This window comes from Staurois parvus, unplaced genomic scaffold, assembly GCF_062004578.1.
Source record: "Staurois parvus isolate SC_StPar_1 unplaced genomic scaffold, SC_StPar_1.0 ptg000004l, whole genome shotgun sequence".
NCBI classification, from domain to species: domain Eukaryota; kingdom Metazoa; phylum Chordata; class Amphibia; order Anura; family Ranidae; genus Staurois; species Staurois parvus.
In genome coordinates this window covers 4,243,473-4,265,721 of record NW_028317800.1, presented here as the reverse complement: position 1 = coordinate 4,265,721, position 22,249 = coordinate 4,243,473, and the positions used below count along the sequence as shown (strand labels likewise).

At 46.0% G+C, this 22,249-nt stretch overlaps 1 protein-coding gene across 1 annotated transcript in view; it reads right to left on the bottom strand.

Moving 5' to 3' along the window:
* Positions 1 to 9,568, bottom strand: part of SNX24 (sorting nexin 24) — a 200,705-nt gene extending 191,137 nt beyond the window's left edge. Inside the window, exon 1 of the mRNA XM_089674772.1 lies at positions 9,301 to 9,568. Within this exon, the coding sequence (XP_089530898.1) occupies positions 9,301 to 9,360 (60 nt within the window). The 5' untranslated portion in view covers positions 9,361 to 9,568. The remainder of the gene's footprint in view (positions 1 to 9,300) is intronic.
* Positions 9,569 to 22,249: the final 12,681 nt, after the last annotated feature.

The window sequence follows — 22,249 nt, the reverse complement described above, 5'->3', positions numbered from 1 at the left end:
AAGAAGATGCCCTGGCTGGGAACTGGGTGGATACAGGGAGCCCCTGCAAGGCACTGAAGCCACCATGGAAATTTTAGACATTGATTTTTACAAAGCCAGCATTGTTGAAAAGAATTGCAGTACATAAAGTGGGCAGGGAACAAGAAATAAAGTATGCTGGCACATTTATGTCTCATCAGCAAAGATTAAACCCTGGTTCACACTATCTCTCAGGCTGTACCTGTTCCCATAACCACCTGTAGCCAAATTGCGCTGCTCTTGTGAGAAGCGCGGGGCTGCCATTCATTCTGAATAATACCCCCATGCATCTCAGCTCGCAGCATGATCGCAAGTGCGGGAACCACAAAGAAAACGCATGGTCAAAAAAAACAGGATTCTCTGCAGATGCATTTTGGAAAATGTGCATGGACCTTTTTTCTGTGTGAAACGCTGACACAGCAGCCAGTTCAGATGAATGGGCTACCGGGCCCACACAAACGTAGGCTGCACGGCCTGCACTAGTGTTATTCTAGCCTTTATAACATTAGCATGACAAAAAAATAAATGATCAATTCCTAACTCAAAAAAGTACCTTCTTATCCACTAAGTCTCCTCCAAATCCAATTTTTTGCTGTTGTGATCTGAATTCCTGTTAGAGGGTGGCTATGTTTGTTCTCCATGGTCTCACTGTATGCTGGAACATAGCCACCCTCTCTTGTTCCCTCACAAGATGGACTAGTGGACTATGGGATTTGTAGAGTGTATAGAGAAATGCACATGGCCACTACTAACATTTGCTGCTCGTTGTAAACAAACGGAACTGAGAAGTGAAAAAGAAAAAAACAAGAGGTTCGGGAGCTCACAGGGGATGCTACCAGGAGGCGGAAAAACACAGGAAGAAACAATATCATTAAAAATATACTATAGAGCCAACAAGCAGTGGATGTGTATGTAGTATGAAGACCACCTGCGCTACCCAGATAGAAAAAAACTGAAATAAGGAAGCTATCACCTGGCTATACACCTGAATAAATTGCAAATACAACGAAAAAATGGTGTTGCGCTCCCATACACAGTACCTAAATATTAAATACACTCAAATGGCATGATTAATGCATGGATATAATACATCTCTAATAAAACTCTACTGTAATGTGTGAGATATAAACATAAAAAAAAGGACAATCACATGTGATAATTTGCAAGAATATATACGTACATATATAAAGGAAGAATACACATGCGTCCTTCCACATAAATGTGTTTCAAAAATGTGATGTGACCAAAATAAACAAATAAAAATAATGTGCTCCAGTCCCTAATTGGGACTTATTTGTGCTAATACAAACACATCAAAAAGTGCCACAAGGTAAATAACACAATGTGCTGCAAAATATATAAAATACCCTACTAAGCCACAAAATATGTGCATGAGAGTGTCCTTTTTTTGATGTTTATATCACACACAGAGGTTATTAGAGATGTATTATATCCATGCATTAATCATGCCATTTGAGTGTATTTAATATTTAGGTACTGTGTATGGGAGTGCAACACCATTTTTTCTTTATAGTGGATGTGTATGGATTATTTTTGGAGAATAAGGATATCTTTTAGTGTCACTTTAAAGTGGTTGTAAACCTCAGACATGAAACATGAACAGAACATATCCCTTTATAGTGTGTACTTGTCTCAATTAAGAGCACAAAGTGTCATTTCTGTCTGCTGCTTCATTCCTCTACTATCAGCATGAGTCGCTTCTGACAAGTTCTCCTAACACAGAGAAAAATAGTGACAAGGGAGGGACCTCCAGCAGATTGACAGCCTCAGTTGTGTTCCTGTGAGCTGTGTGGAGGGAGGAGTCTCTCTTCCCTCCAATCAACTCTCAGACCTTTCCTCACTGTGCTCTACAGAGTGTAACTTCAGCTCTCCTCTCCCCTTTTTTCTGAACTGTCAGACAATTTTATAAATCCTGTACAGATGTGGAGAAGAGAAGATGACGGATAGGCAGGTACAACTTTTGTAGGAGAATTAGTTTCAGCTCTGTGCATCACCTGAGGCCAGTCACTTCACTGGGTATATGTAAGGGTTTACAACCACTTCAAGGAAACCTGTCAGGACAGAAATATGGAAGCTATCAGTGATGACTATTGTCTGAGGGTGAAACCCAACCCTGTCACCTTCAAAGTGATTCAGTGGACCATAACTAAACTTTGAGGACACCTGTTATGCATATACATATTCCATATTAGTTGAAAAGAAAAAAGGATGACAGACCCAGAGCTGGAACCTTCCAAAACAAGCTTTTCCTTTCTGCTAGGATTTAAAGAATGTTACCCCAACATTTAATATTCCTGAAGTATCTGTTGTAGCAAGTACTTGTGTTACAAAAGTATCCAGTTGTCTTTGTATTGCTCCCTTTGTGTGAAATCCCTGGTGATCCTGCCAGACCTCTTGCTTTCCTATTAAAAACTGAGCACACTAAGCAGGAGAACGCATCCTTCCTAGTGTGGTCAGTTTCTAAAAAAGGTATCTATCTATATATATACAGTTAGGTCCATATGTATTTGTAAACAGGCACAATTATAGTTTTTTTTCAGGTATTTACCAAAACATATTCAAGCTATAGTTATATAATGGATATGGGCTGAAAGTGCACACTCTCAGGTTTAATTTGAGGGTATGTACATCCAAATTGGAGGAAGGGTTTAGGAATTACAACTCTTAAGAGTAGCCACCCCCCCTTTTTCAAAGGGACAAAAGTAATTGGACAATTGCATATAATCATAAATAAAATGTTCACTTGTAATATTTTGTTGAGAATCCTTTACGGACAATGACTGCCTGAAGTCTGGAACCCAAGGACATTACCAAAGACTGGATTTCCTCCTTTCTGATGCATTGCCAGGCTCTAAATGCAGCTATCTTCAATTGTTCTTTGTTTTCTGCCTTTAGTTTTGCCTTCAGCAAGTGAAATGCATGCTCAATTGGGTTGAGATCAGGCAATTGACTCAGTCATTGCAGAATTTTCAACTTCTTTTCCTTCAAAAGCTCCTGGGTTGCTTTGGCAGTGTGTTTTGGATCATTGTCCATCTGCACTGTGAAGCGCCCTCCAATCAACTTTGCTGCATTTGACTGAATCTGAGCTGACAGTATATCTCTAAACACTGCAGAATTCATCCGGCTGCTTCTGTCACCTCATCAATAAACACCAATGACCCAGTGCCACTAGAAGCCATGCATGCCCATGCCATCACACTGCCTCCACCATGTTTTACAGATGACATTCTGTGTTTTGCATCATGAGCTGTTCCAAGCCTTCTCCACACTTTTTTCTTCCTGCCATTCTGGTACAGATTAATCTTAGTTTCATCCATCCAAAGAATGCTTTTCCAGAACTGCTCTGGCTTTTTTAGATGTTTTTGGCAAAGCCTAATCTGGCTTTTCTATTCTTCAGATTTATGAATGGTTTGCACCTTGTGTAGTTGCTCTCGTGAAGTCTTCTCTTGATTGTAGACTTTGACAATCATACGCCCACCTCCTGGAGATTGTTCTTCACTTGTCTGGATGTTGTGAATGGGTTTTTCTTTACGTTAGAAAGGATCCTGTGATCATCCACCACTGTAGTCTTCCATGGACATCCATGCAATTTTATGTTGCTGAGCTCACCAATGCGTTCTTCTTTCCTCAGAATGTACCAAACTGTTGATTTGGCCACTCCTAATGTTGCTGCTATCTCTTTGATGGATTTGTTTTGTTTTTGAAGCCTTCACTTGCATGGACAGCTCCTTTGAACGCATAATGTAGGTTCACAGCAATAGATTCCAAATGTAACTACCACACTTACAATCAACTCCAGACCTTTTACCTGTTTAATGAAGAAATAATGAAAGAGTAGCCCACATCTGGCCATGAAACACCTTTCGATTCAACCAATTACTTTTGGTCCCTTGAAAAAAGCGGATGGCTATTCTTAAGAACTGTAATTCCTAAACCCTTGCTCCAATTTTGATGTACATACCCTCAAATTTAACCTGAGAGTGTGCACTTTCAGCCCATATCCATTAAATAACTATAGCTTGAATATGTTTTGGTAAATACCTGAGAAAAACTAAAATTGTGCCTGTGTCCAAATATATATGGACCTAACTGTAATCATATATATATATATATATATATACACACACACACACACACACACACATACACACATACACTACTCTAAACAAATTAAAAGAACACTTTTTAATCAGAGTTTAACATCACGTCAATGAAACTCCTGGGATATTGATCTGGTCAGTTAAGTAGCAGAGGGGGTTGTTAGTTCCAGCTTCTTTGGTGTTAATGAAATTAACAACAGGTGCACTAGATGAGCAACAATGAGACGACCCCCAGAACAGGAATAGTTTTACAGGTGAAGGCCAATGACATTTTTTCCCTACTCATCTTTTCTGACTATTTTTCACTAGTTTTGCATTTGGCTAGGGTCAGTGTCACTACTGGTAGCACGAGGCGATACCTGGACCATACAGAGGTTGTACAAGCAGTCCAACTCCTCCAGGATGGTACATCAATACGTGTCATTGCCAGAAGGTTTGCTGTGTCTGCCAGCACAGTCTCAAGAGCATGGAAGAGATTCCAGGAGACAGCCATATACTCTAGAAGAGCTGGGCAGGGCCGTATGTGTCCTTAACTCATCAGCAGGATCTGTATCTGCTCCTATGTGCAAGGAGGAACAGGGTGAGCACTGCCAGAGCCCTACAAAATGACCTCCAGCAGGCCACTGGTGTGAATGTCTGACCAGACAATCAGAAACAGACTTCAGGAGGGTGGCATGGGGGCCAGGCTTCCTCCAGTGGACCTTGTGCTCACTGCCAGGCACCATAGGGCTCAATTGGCATTTGCCATTGAACTGCTGATAAATACTTATCTGTGTTTTTGTAGTGTGAATGGGACATAAAAGAAACTATTGCCTTCTATGTACCTAGGCTAAGTTCACACTTGTGCAGGTGGGGAACACTTGCCAAAATCATATGTGTTCCCGACCTGCAGGTCAAATGTGCTGCGGGGTGCCATTGAAGAGCAAATGCTTTTGTTGAGAAAAAAAAAAACATTCCCCCCTGGACGATCAATTTACATTACAGAGATTTTAACAAACTTTGTTGCAGATTCCTACCTTTTGTTATTTTCAAGAAATAGCTGTTTGTTTGTCTGTGTCCATGTGCAAAGTGGAAGAAAATGGGAGTGATTTTATCAATCTCAATCAGTTGCTGCACTTGCAGGGCTTTACTGAGGAAAGTGTCAGGGTCTGCATGCCTTTAGAAGTGATTTCCCTTTGGGAGTATCTCACCACAAATTACATTTTTGTTGCAGGGGATGCCTTGTATCTAGTGCAGACTTCTGAGAAAATCAGTGAGCCAATCACACAAGCAGGAAATGACATTTCTGGGGGGTGTTGTGTATACCATCTATGCACAGAACGCCTCCAGGTTGCCATATTGCATTTTACAGACGATTAAATTGCTGCTCCGGCAATGGAAAGGTAATTTTCATAACATTCAATTACAATATGTCTTGTGTAGCAATTGTATACGCTATAGTATTTTTTTTGTTTTATTTGCTATTTTTTCCCCATGAAAACTGAGTTACCCTTTAAAAAAGAAGTATTGGATTTTTTTTTAAATCATACTCACATAGGTGGATGCAACATCGATCTGATGTAGTATCTGTCCTCCACCGGCTCTAAGTATGAGAACTCCACTAATCGCTCAGTTTTCCCTGCCACCCTGAGCAGAGACTCGGACTGTCAGTCTCTGCTCTGCCCCTCTGGCACTCAATGGAGCTCTGGACTGTGGAAGGGGAGGGAGTGGCTGACTCAGGCTCTCATGGATGGCCAAGAGGCTGAACCAGGTGCCGGTCTAGGCTCTTGGGTGGATCCCGACCATATGGTTGCCATTTTTCCCCAGCCTGGATCGGCCGAGTACTGTCAGCGGACTTTAGCCTGAGCGAACTGCACTCCTGTGATCCAAACGAGCTTTGGCTGTACTTCTCCTTTAAGGGCCAGCTGACATCAGAATGTGGTGCAGGAAACCCACTTTCTGTGCAACTTTCCCGCACTACATTCAAAATGCACTGCCCTTGCAATCTGTAACAGGTGTCAGTGCAATGCTAATGACATTACAAACGCAGTGTATTTGCTTGCACCAGATCACATTGTACAGAAGTGTCCCCTCTGGTGTCCCTTGTGTGGTCACATATGAGGAGCGGTGTCCCGTGTGTGGTGACATGTGAGGAGCGGTGTCCCCTGTGTGGTGACGTGAGGAGCGGTGTCCCCTGTGTGGTGACGTGTGAGGAGCGGTGTCCCCTGTGTGGTGACGTGTGAGGAGCGGTGTCCCCTGTGTGGTGACGTGTGAGGAGCGGTGTCCCATGTGTGGTGACGTGTGAGGAGCGGTGTCCCATGTGTGGTGACGTGTGAGGAGCGGTGTCCCATGTGTGGTGACGTGTGAGGAGCGGTGTCCCCTGTGTGGTGACGTGTGAGGAGCGGTGTTCCATGTGTGGTGACGTGTGAGGAGCGGTGTCCCCTGTGTGGTCACGTGTGAGGAGCGGTGTCCCTTGTGTGGTCACTTGTGAGGAGCGGTGTCCCCTGTGTGGTCACTTGTGAGGAGCGGTGTCCCCTGTGTGGTCACGTGTGAGGAGCGGTGTCCCCTGTGTGGTGACATCTGAGGAGCGGTGTCCCCTGTGTGGTCACGTGTGAGGAGCGGTGTCCCCTGTGTGGTGACGTGTGAGGAGCGGTGTCCCTTGTGTGGTGACATGTGAGGAGCGGTGTCCCTTGTGTGGTGACATGTGAGGAGCGGTGTCCCGTGTGTGGTGACGTGTGAGGAGCGGTGTCCCGTGTGTGGTGACGTGTGAGGAGCGGTGTCCCGTGTGTGGTGACGTGTGAGGAGCGGTGTCCCGTGTGTGGTGACGTGTGAGGAGCGGTGTCCCGTGTGTGGTGACGTGTGAGGAGCGGTGTCCCGTGTGTGGTGACGTGTGAGGAGCGGTGTCCCCTGTGTGGTGACGTGTGAGGAGCGGTGTCCCCTGTGTGGTGACGTGTGAGGAGCGGTGTCCCCTGTGTGGTGACGTGTGAGGAGCGGTGTCCCCTGTGTGGTGACGTGTGAGGAGCGGTGTCCCCTGTGTGGTCACGTGTGAGGAGCGGTGTCCCCTGTGTGGTCACGTGTGAGGAGCGGTGTCCCCTGTGTGGTCACGTGTGAGGAGCGGTGTCCCCTGTGTGGTGACGTGTGAGGAGCGGTGTCCCCTGTGTGGTGACGTGTGAGGAGCGGTGTCCCCTGTGTGGTGACGTGTGAGGAGCGGTGTCCCTTGTGTGGTGACATGTGAGGAGCGGTGTCCCCTGTGTGGTGACATGTGAGGAGCGGTGTCCCCTGTGTGGTGACATGTGAGGAGCGGTGTCCCCTGTGTGGTGACATATGAGGAGCGGTGTCCCCTGTGTGGTCAGATATGAGGAGCGGTGTTCTGTGTGGTGACATATGAGGAGTGGTGTCCCCTGTGTGGTGATACACAGTATGAGGAGCGGTGTCCCCTGTGTGGTGATATGAGGTGTGGTGTCCCCTGTGTGGTGACATATGAGTGGTGTCCCCTGTGCGGTGATACACAGTATGAGGAGCGGTGTCCCCTGTGTGGTGATATACAGTATGAGGAGTGGTGTCCCCTGTGTGGTGATATATGAGGTGTGGTGTCCCCGTGTGGTGACATATGAGTGGTGTCCCCTGTGCGGTGATACACAGTATGAGGAGCGGTGTCCCCTGTGTAGTGATATACAGTATGAGGAGTGGTGTCCCCTGTGTGGTGATATATGAGGAGTGGTGTCCCCTGTGCGGTGATATACAGTATAAGGAGTGGTGTCCCCTGTGCGGTGATACACAGTATGAGGAGCGGTGTCACCCTGTGCGGCGATACACAGTATGAGGAGCGGTGTCCCCTGTGCGGTGATACACAGTATGAGGAGCGGTGTCCCCTGTGCGGTGATACACAGTATGAGGAGCGGTGTCCCCTGTGCGGTGATACACAGTATGAGGAGTGGTGTCCCCTGTGTGGTGACATATGAGCGGTGTCCCCTGTGCAGTGATACACAGTATGAGGAGTGGTGTCCCCTGTGTGGTGATATGAGGTGTGGTGTCCCCTGTGTGGTGACATATGAGTGGTGTCCCCTGTGCGGTGATACACAGTATGAGGAGCGGTGTCCCCTGTGTGGTGATATACAGTATGAGGAGTGGTGTTCCCTGTGTGGTGATATATGAGGTGTGGTGTCCCCGTGTGGTGACATATGAGTGGTGTCCCCTGGGCGGTGATACACAGTATGAGGAGCGGTGTCCCCTGTGTAGTGATATACAGTATGAGGAGTGGTGTCCCCTGTGTGGTGATATATGAGGAGTGGTGTCCCCTGTGCGGTGATATACAGTATAAGGAGTGGTGTCCCCTGTGCGGTGATACACAGTATGAGGAGCGGTGTCACCCTGTGCGGTGATACACAGTATGAGGAGCGGTGTCCCCTGTGCGGTGATACACAGTATGAGGAGCGGTGTCCCCTGTGTGGTGATACACAGTATGAGGAGTGGTGTCCCCTGTGTGGTGACATATGAGCGGTGTCCCCTGTGCAGTGATACACAGTATGAGGAGTGGTGTCCCCTGTGTAGTGATGCACAGTATGAGGAGTGGTGCCCCTTGTGTGGTGACATATGAGTGGTGTCCCCTGTGCAGTGATACACAGTATGAGGAGCAGTGTCTCCTGTGCAGTGATACACAGTATGAGGAGTGGTGTCCCCTGTGTGGTGACATATGAGTGGTGTCCCCTGTGCAGTGACACAGTATGAGGAGCGGTGTCCCCTGTGCAGTGATACACAGTATGAGGAGTGGTGTCCCCTCTGTGGTGACATATGAGTGGTGTCCCCTGTGCAGTGACACAGTATGAGGAGCGGTGTCCCCTGTGCAGTGATGCACAGTATGAGGAGTGGTGCCCCTTGTGTGGTGACATATGAGTGGTGTCCCCTGTGCAGTGATACACAGTATGAGGAGCAGTGTCCCCTGTGCAGTGATACACAGTATGAGGAGTGGTGTCCCCTGTGTGGTGACATATGAGCGGTGTCCCCTGTGTGGGATGTCATGCTCTCTCCCCGCAGCACCTGTAGATGAAGAGCTCCCACGGTCAGGGGTCCATAGATCCAGAGCCCCTCACCCTTCATATGACAGGACAGCCCCGCCTCCTGCATACTACATGCACATATATTAGACTCCATACACACAGCCCGAGTGCCGGCTCTCCCCTACCGTGTATCCCTTCTCCAGGTCACTGTCTTCATAACGAAACGATGGAATGTACACCTCCATCCCCTCTCCACTCACAGCGCACACAGCCACATGGGCGGGCTCTGGAATGTCTCTGCGTGACGTCACTCCCCCGGACTCCGCCGGCCGCCCCACAGCGGGGGAAGACTGAGGATGAGCCGTGCGGGAGCCGCTGTCATGTGACGCGTCATGTGATCTCCGAGGAGCCCCCGGTCGGGAGCCTGGAGCCGGAAATGTGTGGATACAGAGCGGGCTGGGGGGAGAATGGGGAGCCGGCTCTGCTAGGACTGCCATGTGTACAAAGGGGAGAGGCTGACTGCGCCTCATTGGGAAGGCCGGGCCCTGCTGTACAATTATATCATCCCTCTGTGTCATGGAGGACAGTGTATGTGGGAGAGGTGCGGTGCATTCCCACTAAGGCCTTCTTCACACCATGACGTGTTTATGTGCATTTTGGAACACAGTAAACAATGCTTGGAATAGTAACACACAAAAGCGGACAGAGATGGAACTTGAAGTTTCAGCGCGACCACACACGACCCTGGCTGCTGCAGCCATTGTTACGTCTTCCCCAGTCCCTTGTCAGCACTGAATGTCCACTGCTGAGACTTGTAGTTCTGGCTTTGGTAGAGATATCACAGGTGGTCGCTTGCTTGGCTCCTCCTCCATTCAGAAAAAGTCTTACATTCTTTTCATTGAATGCAAGGCACTCCCATTGAAGGAGGTGCGAACATTACAACCTCCTCCAATCACAGAGCAGCTTGAATTCATTTAAAAGAATGGAAGGTTTTAGGCCTTGTTCACACCATACATGCAGAAGGCTGTTTGATTCTGTCTTCTCTGCTCCTCCCCTTGTGCTGTCCCTGATCCATCATTAGAGCAGCAGTGGCAGGTCTGCACATGCTCAGTTTAGTGTGTATTGCTAGAGAGGTTTTTTTTTTTTCTTGGGAGGGTGCATGTGATCAACACAGGGCCAATCAGCACTGTCCACACAGAGGGTCAGGGGTCATGCAGCATAATAGGACAGTGAGAGGAGACTGAACACTCCTGCAAGATTACCCAGTGTTCGGCTGGACACTGATAGAAATCACAAGGCTGCTATATACTGCTGATGAGTAAAGTTATTTAGCAGTTTATATTTACAAAAATGTATTGCATTTCCGTGTTGTGTGTACTGTGGAAGTCTGGATATAGTAATGCAGGGTCCTGGGTTTAGTAACACTTTAAAATAGCATTTCAGCTTAAACCCAACTAGCCTTAAAATGTCCCCTCCCCCGTCCTGCTACCCATGCTGACTAACCTGTGTAAAAGATGTGTATACTTACCTATTTCAACCCACTCACTTCAGCCACATGATCCCCTGTGCTAGTAGCAGTTGCAGGGGAGAGGAGGGAGTACTTGACATGGGCTGGGAATTCCAGATGCGGTGACATCACCCATAGGCTCTCAGGACGCAGCCATTGTCAGCTCCTCTCCCCTGCAGCAACCACTAACTGACACAAAGGAACCAGAGGTGTGGGATCATGCTCAGATCACATGATCCCACAGCCCCAGCTCCACATCTATCCATACAGGACACAGTTAACAATGGCAGGCCCTGTATTACTCTTACTACAGATTACTTTTTGGGCCAATTCATGCTCAACCCCTCCATGCCTAAGGGTAAAACAAATATTAACGCCTCAGCACAATTTTGCAAGTTTGACATGTGTTAGCAAAACCGTACAAATCATCACAACTACTTTGTGCATCCAGGTGGATTATACCACGTTTTTTTTTCAGGACAAATTGGACTTTAAGTTGGTGGTAAATGGTAATGGATATCTCCTGATTTTTTTTTTATTACCAATGGAAAACTGGCCCAGAATAGTAAAAAAAAAAATTTTTTTTAAATTTAGCTGTATATATCTTGCTACTACTATAACCTACCACCAAAGAACAACCCAAAATAATTTCTCCTGCTCCTGACAATCGCAGTGATACCACTTATGTGTATGTTAGTTGTTGTATGTACCGGTAGTACAGTCCAGAAACAATAGTGTGCAATTTGTTGGGTTTTTTTTTATCATGTCACTAAGTAACACTGATACTAATTTAAAAATACAAAAAAAAACTGACCTTGACCTTTGACCCAAACACTAACCCTGGCACAGACCTAGATCAAACCTTGATCTATGTATCTTTGTTTATTTTTTTATTTATTTTTTACACACACTTTTTTTTCTCTCTCTGAATTAACAGAGGTGTCCGTTTATGAACCAGCGGTAAATGATCGCTGCTCAGTTCTCCGGCATTCTCAGAGAACACAGTTCTCCTGTGAATGCAGTTTATGAAGCAGTTCTCCGAACGAAGGGAGAACGGTCTCCAAACGCTGGAGAACGGTCTACAAACTCTGGAAAACGGCTGATTTTACTATAATCTCATGAGCTTACAGTAAAAGATCAGTTTACTAAACAGAGGAAAATTATCTCTGCTTAGTTTGCGGTCCCTCCGATTCTCCAGCTCTGGGCTGGAGAACCTGGAGGGAGAACACAGATCTCCAGCGAAGGGCTGACATGATCTCCTGAGTGTCATAAACTGTGAATGACCAGAGAATAGCTGAGATCTGTTGAATCGCAGCTATTCTCGGTGTCATAAATGGACACCATAGTGATACAATATTTCTCCTCCTTTCAGAGAGAGAAAACAAGGGGGTGGGCTTCACAGTGACTGATCACTGTGATAGCCAGTCAGAGGCTACCACAGCGATCAGGTGACCCGGAATTGGGAGTTCGGGTCCGATCCTTAGAATGAGGTCCGGGGCTCTCAGTGACACTCTGATCTTTGAGCTGGGGGCACACCGTGCCCAGCAGAAAGACAGGTACGCAGATTAGCAGCCCCATGGATAAAGCCCAGTTCTGTGAGGCCACTAATGCGGTCGGCATAAAGGGGTTAAGCATTGTCGCAATGCTCTCTACAACATACATTTGTATGTGTGTTGCTACAACATATGGCAATGCACCTGCTATATGTACCGGGGCGTTGTATTGTTGTGCTTGGCAGCCATTCATAAAGAATGTCATAACACATCGCAAAAGATCTCTTTAGTGTAAATAGGTCCTTAAAGTCAGGAAGGACAAAGAAATAGGTTCACTTTAATGCCAACAGCTTATTTTTACTTAGGCTGGCCATACAGGTTAAACAAAAAAAAAAACTGACCTGATTACACCATCTACACATTCAAGGTGAATGGGGGAATCCTCCCCACTGTGTCATTGTATTCTGATGGTTGGGAAACTTCCCCGCTGTCAAAATACACAGATCTATTGCTTGCAGCACTGATCGAGCAAAAAAAATACCAAGAGGGTAGTTGAACAGAAAATGATCATTAGTTTGACTTGTGTTCAACCACAGTGGCCACACATGGATCCAAATGAATGCGGTGGCTCTGACAAAGAGGGGATCGCCCCTGGAAATGTGTTAGCCTTTTGGATCACCTATCCTCTAATGGGGCTTGCCCAGGGGACCAGGTCATTTTTTTTCATTGTTTGAACGATGTTCCATTAATTCTATGTCGCTTGTGAGCATACATCTGTTTTTTTATACAAATAAGGTACCGCTGAGGTAATGCGCTAGGCTGGTGTGCCCTCTGTGACTTGTGTTTCAAAGTAAAATGACATTCTTGGTTTTTTGGATATGAAGGCGTTGAGGGGAGGGGACATGTGACTCATTTTCCCATGTAACAAAGATGGTGATTGGCATCTCATGAACCCAGCACTGTCATATATGGATGGGGGGAGAGAGCCCTAAACCTGAAGGGCGCCTTTGCCACATTAAGGCTCTATTCACATTTGAGTGTAGTGTTTTTGTGCATTTTTTTAGTGTTTTGTCGCACTTTTTATGCACGTTTCAACAGGAATCAGCCCAAATAAAGGGAGCTTTAAAGAGGAATTAATTATTTTAAAGTGCTGCCTGCAAGGCAGCAAATTGCATACAAAAAAAAAACAAAAACAATTCTCCTATCCACACATTCATGACAGAACAGAGAATAATGCCCTCTGAGCTCTTGTGTTCTGATGGCAAGGAGACTTGCCCCACCATCAGAACACAATAAGCAGTGCTGCCAGCTATAGCCAACAGGGTGGTTGTACAGAAGTCAATGTGCTGATACAACCACTGTCCCTATACATGGATTAAAATTTGGCTGCTCCAGCAGCAATCTGTGTGTGGCTGGTTTAAGAAGAACATCTCCAACCATCCTACACTGCCAATGTTTGCTCGTTTGGAAAGCTACCGCTGCAGAGAAATCTTCTGCATCCAATAGATTTCTGTGTGTATTGGATGCCTGGTTCCCCTGCTGAATACTGTGGTTCTATCTGCCAGTCCTTGCTAGTCACAGCTGTGTCCTGTAGGAGCTGGCAGATGGGAACACAGAGCACAGAGGAGGGACCAGGCATCTGACACTCCCAGAAGTGTCGGATGATGACAAATGTTCAGCCAGTATAGCTCCCCAACATAAAGATCAGCAGTGTGGGTGCCAGGACAAGTAAGTATTTTAAATAATGTAATATTCCCTTCTTAAAAATGATGAAGCATTGTTATAAATACTTGCTGGGTATTAGGTGTATTCTGAAATTTTATAAGATGCCAATAGAACTGTGTCCTGTGTGGCTGTACAGGCAGTTGTAAAGCTTGCAGTAGTTTTATTCATTATTGAAAGAGGGAGGTAAATCTGGGATGGGAGCTGTTAGTATAACTGCTCACATATCAAGCCACACTTCAGTCTGACAGTAATATTAGGTGCCTGAAAAACTATTGGCAACTAGAAGAAGACAGGAGGGAAGTTTATGAATGATAACGCAGGAAGGAGTAACCAAGTCTGCAATCAGTGTAAAGTCAGTTCCTGTGAAATGTGATTGTGGCATTGGCACTGATACAACTCAGCATTTCTACACAGTGATGTGGGTCCTGTTTGTTTACTCATGCAATGTGAATTGGTGGTTTTAAAAACCTGAACTCCTACAGTATTAGATACAGATATTCACCCCATGGCAGTGTTACTGAGCAACTGCAGACAAAGCACATAATACAGTAATCAGTATGCAGTAAGATTCACATTACGTTTCAACATTTTGTTTCTGCATGCAGTTTGGGAAATATTACACAATTTGTTGTCCTACAGCAGCACACACTGGAATAAAATGTTTCTAATCACAAAAAACAGAAAAATATTGCTGCTTACCAGTCCATAGATGTGGTGGCTGTATTTGTTTCTTTTTTTTTTGTCTTTTTTCACCTGGTGATCTGGCCAGAAATTTTTTTTGATTGAAAAATATACTTTATTTACAGAAGTATAAAAACACGATACTCGTGATCGGGGTACATCTCACCCTATACTGTGACGCAGCGCATAATACACCACATTGCAATATAGTTCCAGGCATACAATAAATACATTCACTCAGCGGTATGATGCCTGACGTGATGTGCGTGGCGGACAAATCCCCAGATCACCATGTCATGCATAACGCCGGTTACCCCGAGACTTTTTGTGGCCCCCTAGGTTAACCCCCAGGGGCACCACCACATAATACTATAGCATGTTTAGAAAACATTTCCTATAATTACAAAATCATGCAAGTTAGGACTAGTACAATTTACAATAAGCATCAGGTGTGTGGGAGGGGGGGAGAGAGAGGGGAAAAGGGGTCACAGGCCCGAAGCTTTATTGAAGGGGCAAAGACACGCTAGGGGGAAGGGGAGATCTTCAGACGTCCTCTTCCTCCTTAAAGTCCATCAAGTTATAGTCCCTGAGCAGACTGAGGATCAGTCTGCGGCAGTCCTCAATGGACATCCTCTCCCGCTGGTGGATGAGGCGCTTCCTGGATCACCATAAAGCGTCCTTAAAACAATACAGCACCCACCAGGCGCTGTCAATGTCCTCCAGGGTAAAAGTTCCACAGAAAAGCCCGTTCAACACCCCAAAGTGTGTGATGGCTGTCTGTGGCACAAAGTCCTTGAGTTCCGGTTCCAGGGCCCTCAACAGGTCCTGAGCAAAAGAGCACTCCCAGAAAACACGCTGAGCCGTTTCCTCGTGGGTGATGCAGAAAGGGTGATCTGGCCAGAAATACTCCATCTGGTTTAGACTAGATACTACACTCACGTCTTCACTGCATCTATGAAGAAGCAGCATAGCCACCCTTAAACTGCAGCATTGCCCTGCTATGGAGAGGGTAGTGTTAGACGGACAAGTAGATTTAAATGGACTTTATAAATCAAAGCTGACCATACACTGTTAGATTTTGTTTTATTTGGCTATACTATGTGGATGAACAAATCCCCTATTATATTCTGACAGCTGCCATCTGCTTGGATGACGCTTCTGTTCCACCTGAAATTTTCTGTTAGCTCTTTCAATCGATGTTGGGTGGGAAGACAAGGTTAGGGCCGCCCACATAGCAAATGTTGGCACATTCACAAAAGTACCATGTGGTTTGGTTCAGTGCGTTTTCAAAAGTAGGGCCTGTTTACTGAAATACTGACACTCAGTGGCTGAATGCCTCCTAGCTATGTGAATTCTGTCTAATTGAGGTTTTATATCTGTCAAACCCAGCTCTGATGAAGAAGGGATCACCCTTCAAAACGCGTTAGCTTGTATCTCCCCTTCGGATGGAATTTGCAGGTGACCTGTAATCCTGTGTGGACTATGGTTATTTTATCGCTACTCTTGTGAGTATATTTCTTCAGTAAAATGATCCATTGTTTACTGAGGTAATGCACAAGGTTGGTGCGCTCTTTCTTTTATCCCTTTCTACAGTTTTATCAAGCTTCCCCAGCTTCATGATAGAGCTGCACAACCTTTGATCAGCATTGGATGAACACGCCGTTCGTTAAATAATTTTCCTTTGGTCGGAGTCCTTGCATGCAGGAGATAGTGGATGTTTGTTGACTGTATTGCACTGTCACCAGTTTCTCGTTTCCAGCCTGGTCACTGTATGAATTGCGCGGTCACCGGTTTTTAATTTCCAGTCTGGTCACTGGGTGAATTGCGCGGTCATCGGTTTCTCATTTCCAGTATGGTCACTGTGTGAATTGCGCGGTAACCGGTTTCTCATTTCCAGTCTGGTCACTGTATGAATTGCACGGTCACCGGTTTCTCATTTCCAGCCTGGTCACTGTGTGAATTGCGCGGTCACCGGTTTCTCATTTCCAGTCTGGTCACTGTGTGTATTGTGCGGTCACCGGTTTCTCAGTTCCAGTCTGGTCACTGCGTGAATTGCGCAGTCACCGGTTTCTCATTTCTAGTCTGGTCACTGTGTGAATTGCGCAGTCATCGGTTTCTCATTTCCAGCCTGGTCACTGTGTGAATTGCGCGGTCACCGGTTACTCATTTCCAGTCTGGTCACTGTGTGTATTGCGCGGTCACCGGTTTCTCATTTCCAGTCTGGTCACTGTGTGAATTGCGCGGTCACCGGTTTCTCATTTCCAGTCTGGTCACTGTGTGTATTGCGCGGTCACCGGTTTCTCAGTTCCAGTCTGGTCACTGCGTGAATTGCGCAGTCACCGGTTTCTCATTTCTAGTCTGGTCACTGTGTGAATTGTGTGGTCATCGGTTTCTCATTTCCAGCCTGGTCACTGGGTGAATTGCGCGGTCACCAGTTCCTCATTTCCAGTCTGGTCACTGTGTGAATTGCGCGGTCACCAGTTCCTCATTTCCAGTCTGGTCACTGTGTGAATTGCGCGGTCACCAGTTCCTCATTTCCAGTCTGGTCACTGTGTGAATTGCGCCGTCAGCGGTTTCTCATTTCCAGTCTGGTCACTGGGTGAATTGCGCATTCTACAGTTTCTCATTTCCAGCCTAGTCACTGGGTGAATTGTGTAGTCACCAGTTTTTTTTCACGGCTTGGTCACCGGGTGCATTGCTTGCAGTCAGGTTCAAGGGGAAGCCCACATTTGTTTTTACATACCCACATTCTGCTTTGCACTGCTGCAGCATAGTAGTGTTTGTCAATTCCATCTGACAACACTAGTTTGAGTCGGCCAACTCATTAAAGTAGTATTAAATCCTCAATGTTTTTTTTTTCTTCAGTTTAACAAAGAGGTGCCCAACAGGTGGGCCGCAACCTCAAACCAGGGAAGCAAATGCCTGGTATTGGCAACACGTTGATCACGGCGTGGACTTGCTGACCTTTCGATCCCAGAGCATCAGTGCAGTGAGCTGGTGCCGGCGGTAGGAGCCTTATAAGCTGATGCTTCCTCTGTAGCGCTGGCTCCTGTCCCAGGTGGAGTGATACCAAGTCCATTCCAACTCTAATGCTTTCTAGCAGCCTGAAGAGCAATGCCAGCAGCAAGCGGAAGATGAAAAGGTCAGTGTATTACACAACACATACACTGGGCATAATAGCACCTATAAAAGGGTTTACACCTATTAGGCTGCTATCACACTGATCCACGGCTGCAGTGCACCTGAGGCTTTCCTATGTGTTAGCTGCACTGAGTCATAGGGGTTGATTTACTAAAACTGGAGAGTGCAATATCTGGTGCAGCTCTGCATAGAAACCAATCAGTTTCCAGGCTTTATTGTCAAAGCTTAATTTGAACAAACTGAAGTTAGAAGTTGATTGGCTACCATGCACAGTTGCACCAGGTTTTAGTACATCAACCCCATTGACTTCTATCATGTCCTGCGGGTTTGGTGTGCTTTCTGAAATTGCACCTCACCCACAAGATGTAATAGAAGTCAATGACAAAGTGTAGCTAGCCCGCGGATGCATTGTAACCCATGGTTACCGGAAAGAAAATCGCTCCATCTATGGCCAGCTTTCAGGCAACACTATTTTTTTGTTTTGTATAGAGTGGAGATGGATTAGAACACCTATTAGGATTTTTATTGCTCTCTGCGCCCCCATTAGGATTCATTATGTTACCATTAATTAAAGGTGAAAGTGAAATTTTGGGTTGTCCCCAGAACAGGAATAGAGGGGACATCTTGCAATGGCTAGCTATGGTGAACTGGAGGTCCCCAAGGAATTCCCTTAATTTTCAGGGATTTCCGTTCATATAATGTTTTAGCTATGGAGCAGGAAGTGAAGGAAAATCTTTAAAATTTTACAGCAAAGTAGTATTCCTGCACCTTTGCGTTTAAACTCTTGCAATGTATTACTCAAAAGAAAAAAATAAATTGCCACACCTATGTCCAATGGGGAGTCTGTCAAAGTGCTGTAACAATTTCCAGTTATAGAATTACAATAAAATGCATAGCAGCCTTTTTCTGCTTCTGTTAAGTGTACCTGTTGTATAGGTCTTGTGCATTAAGAAAAAAGCAAACACTCTAGAATATAAACTGAAATTTAAATGACAGTATTAGAAATATGTCTCTTAGTAGAGCACAGTTACTTTCCACTGCTAATATTACACTCATTTGATGGCCTATACATATTTATAGAACTTTCATTACACTGAATGTTTTTCTGTCTGCATATTTCAGTGGCTAGAGGAGAAAAAGGACTCACATTTCTTATACTTGTTTAGTCAGCCAGCATATTTGCCATATCCAGTTACTGCTGTTTAATTTTAATTAGCCAAAAATAGTCATCTGCACCTAAGTTTACCTTCTACTGCGCAGACAGGTCATATCAATCATAATGAAAAAATAAACCAACCCTTTTTTGGTCACTGTGAATCTTAAAAAAAAGAAATTAACCACTTGCCCTCTTGAGGATTTACCCCCCTTCATGACCAGGCCATTTTTTGCTGTTCGGCACTGCTCTAATTCAACTGGTAATTGCGCGGTCGTGCAATTCTGTACCCAAACAAAATGTGTCCTTTTTTTCACTCAAATGGAGCTTTCCTTTGGTGGTATTCGATCACCTCTGTGGTTTTTACTTTTTGCACTATAAACAAAAAAAGACCAAACATTTTGAAAAAAAAAAATATATATTTTCCACTTTGGTTATAAAAAAAATATCCAATAAACTCAGTTATACATTTAGGCCAAAATGTATTCTGCTACATGTCTTTGGTTAAAAAAAAATCTTAATACATGTATATTAATTGGTTTGTGTAAAGGTTACCTAGCTTTTACTTTGACTGCCTATCACATTTCTTGAGGTGCTGAAATGCCAGGGCAGTACACCCCCCTCCCCCCCCAAATGACTTCTTTTGGAAAGTAGACACCCCCTGGATTTTGCAGAGAGGCATGTTGAGTCCATGGAACATTTTATTTTTTGCCACAAATTTTCTGAAAATTGCAATTTTTTTTTTTTTTTTTTACACAAAGTTGTCACTTTAATGATATACTGCTCATGCATGGCATGGGTATATGTGGAATAACTCCCTAAAACACATTCTTCTACTTCTCCTGCATATATGGATACCACATGTGAGACTTTTTGGCTACATACAGGCCCCCAAAATCCAATGACCAGCTCCAGGCTTTCAAAGGGCATATTTCCTCATATCACTTCCCCACTACCTATCACAGTTTGAGGCTCTAAAATGTCAGGTTACTACAAACGCTTCCCCCAAATGACCCCTTTTTGGAAAGCAGACACCCCAAGGAATATGATAAAAGGCATGATGAGTGTTTCACAGATATTTTTGTCACAGGGTTTTGAAAAAGAAAAAATACATTTTTGTGTTCTTTTTCCAAAACCATGTGGCAACAAATGAGATCTGCAAAATACTCACCATGCCTCTTAGCAAATACCGTGGAGTGTCTGCTTTCCAAAAAGGGGTCATTTGGAGGGGTTGCTTCTACTATCCTGGCATTTCAGGGCCAACATTAGAAGCTTATGCCACACATCACCCACTCTTGAAGGCCAGGCCTTTTCACATGAAAAAACTGTTTTTTTGCCAGAAAATTACTGTGAACCCCCAAACATTATATATATATATATATATATATATATATATATATTTTTTTTTTTTTTAAAGCAGAGGCCCTAGAGAATAAAACGGTGGGTAATGAAATTTTTTTACATAACACATTATTTGCGCAGCGATTTTTCAAATGCAAATCTTTTGGGGAATAATACACTTTTTAGAATTTTAATGCAGAAAAACACAGTATATTGCCCAATTGTTTGATACATTATAAAAGATGTTACGCTGAGTTAATAGATACCAAACATGATATGCTTTAAAATTGCGCATGCCGGTGCAATGGCAACAAAGTACATACATTTTTATTATAGACAGGTGACGCTTTAAAAAACCTTTGCAGGTCACCAATTCATAGTTACACAGGAGGTCTAGTGCTAGAATTACTGCCCTCGATCTGACGTTCATGGCGATACCTCACATGCATTGTGCAACCGCTGTTTACATACAGTCACTGGGTCAACGCTTGCACGTGCAGGGAGGCAAGGGTGCTCTTTTTTCCCCTACCGTCTTTCAGGCCAGCACTCTGAGAGACCTCGGCTCCTCCCCATCTGAGGAAACACCTCCACTTACAAAAAAAGCTCCACTCCTCTCTGACCTCAGTTCAGGTGTTTCCTCCGGTGAGGAGACACGAGGAGGCGCAGGAAGACGATAGGGGAGCCGAGGGCCGGATAGCCGGCTGTGAGGCCCGACGCAGCCGGGAGTGAAGGCCGGAGTGTCCGGCTGCATATCCTCCCAGGGCAGGCTGCCAGCAGTGAGAGTGCATCCCGGGGGACGGGACAGGGCACTTAGCTGCTCTTCGCCCCCCGACCCCCTCCGGCGAGGGGGGGCGTCGGGGTGGCCGTGGTGAGGTCTGGGGAGGATCGGGGGAGTTCCGCTCCTTCCCATGCTGACGGTCTGAGGGCTTTGCCGGGCCGGACGTCGGGAGACGGCGGAAGGGGCGGGGCTTCGCCCAGGGCCGCGACTTCCGCTTCCGGTCGCGGCCTTCACACCACGGCGGCGCGAAATTCAAAAATGGCAGTGCGCTGCACAGCGGTCTGGGGGACAGACCTGCACCAGGCGACCACCCTCCGGTACGGGATGTCGGAGGCACTGGGACCAGGAGATGCCAGCACCAGCCAGTCACAGGTAAGGTGCCTCAGTGGAGGCCTCCCCTACCTGTGGGCCCCTAGCAGAAGGTAGGGCAAGGGGTCTGCGGTTTTTCAGGCCCTTGTTTGCTCTGCCGGGAAGCAGGGGGGGGGGTGTTTAGTGTCGGACTGATTGGGCTTCCCTCCTCCCCCCTTTTCTTTTGTGTCTTTCAGGGCAAGGCCCGAGCTAAACTTAGGCACCAGGAGCCCAAGCGGAGATGCCCTTCCTGTAAGGAAGTTTTAAAAGAATCTTGGCGAAAGGTTCTTTGTGGCCCATGTATACAGGGGTTGGTGAGGGAGGAGAAGCCGGAACAGGGGGACCTAGCTAGGTCAGTGAAGGAGTTGGCTACCACCTTCGACTCCTTCAAGTCCCTCATGGAGAGGTTTGCCCTCCCATTACCCCCAGGTGGCTTCGGTGAGTCGTCGGGAACCCCTTATGACCGGGGAGGAACCAGTGGGGGACTCCCAGTCTGAGGAGGAATCAGCAGGTGAGGGTCCCTCGGAGGAAGGGAGGGGCCCCTCCCGGTATAAGTTGACCCTAGAGGAGGTTGATGAGCTCCTGGGGGCTATATACGAAACCCTGGACATTAAGGAGGAGGTTAAGGCCTTATCTCTCCACGACCAAATGTATCAGGGATTGGAGGAGCACCAGCACAGAATGTTTCCTGTGCATGACATTTTGGTAGACACGATTAAGAAGGAGTGGCAAGACCCGGAAAGGAAACCGTTCTTCTCAAAAGCATTGAGAAGGAGGTTTCCGTTTTCGGAAGACCCGGAGGCGGTCTGGAACAAGAGCCCCAGGCTAGACGCGGCCTTTTCCCAAATGACCAGGAGAACTGACCTAGCGTTTGTGGACATGGGGGTCTTACCAGACTTATTGGACAGAAGGGCGGAGTCTCTCCTTAGGAAGGCCTGGGACTCGACCCTGTACAACCTGAAGCCGG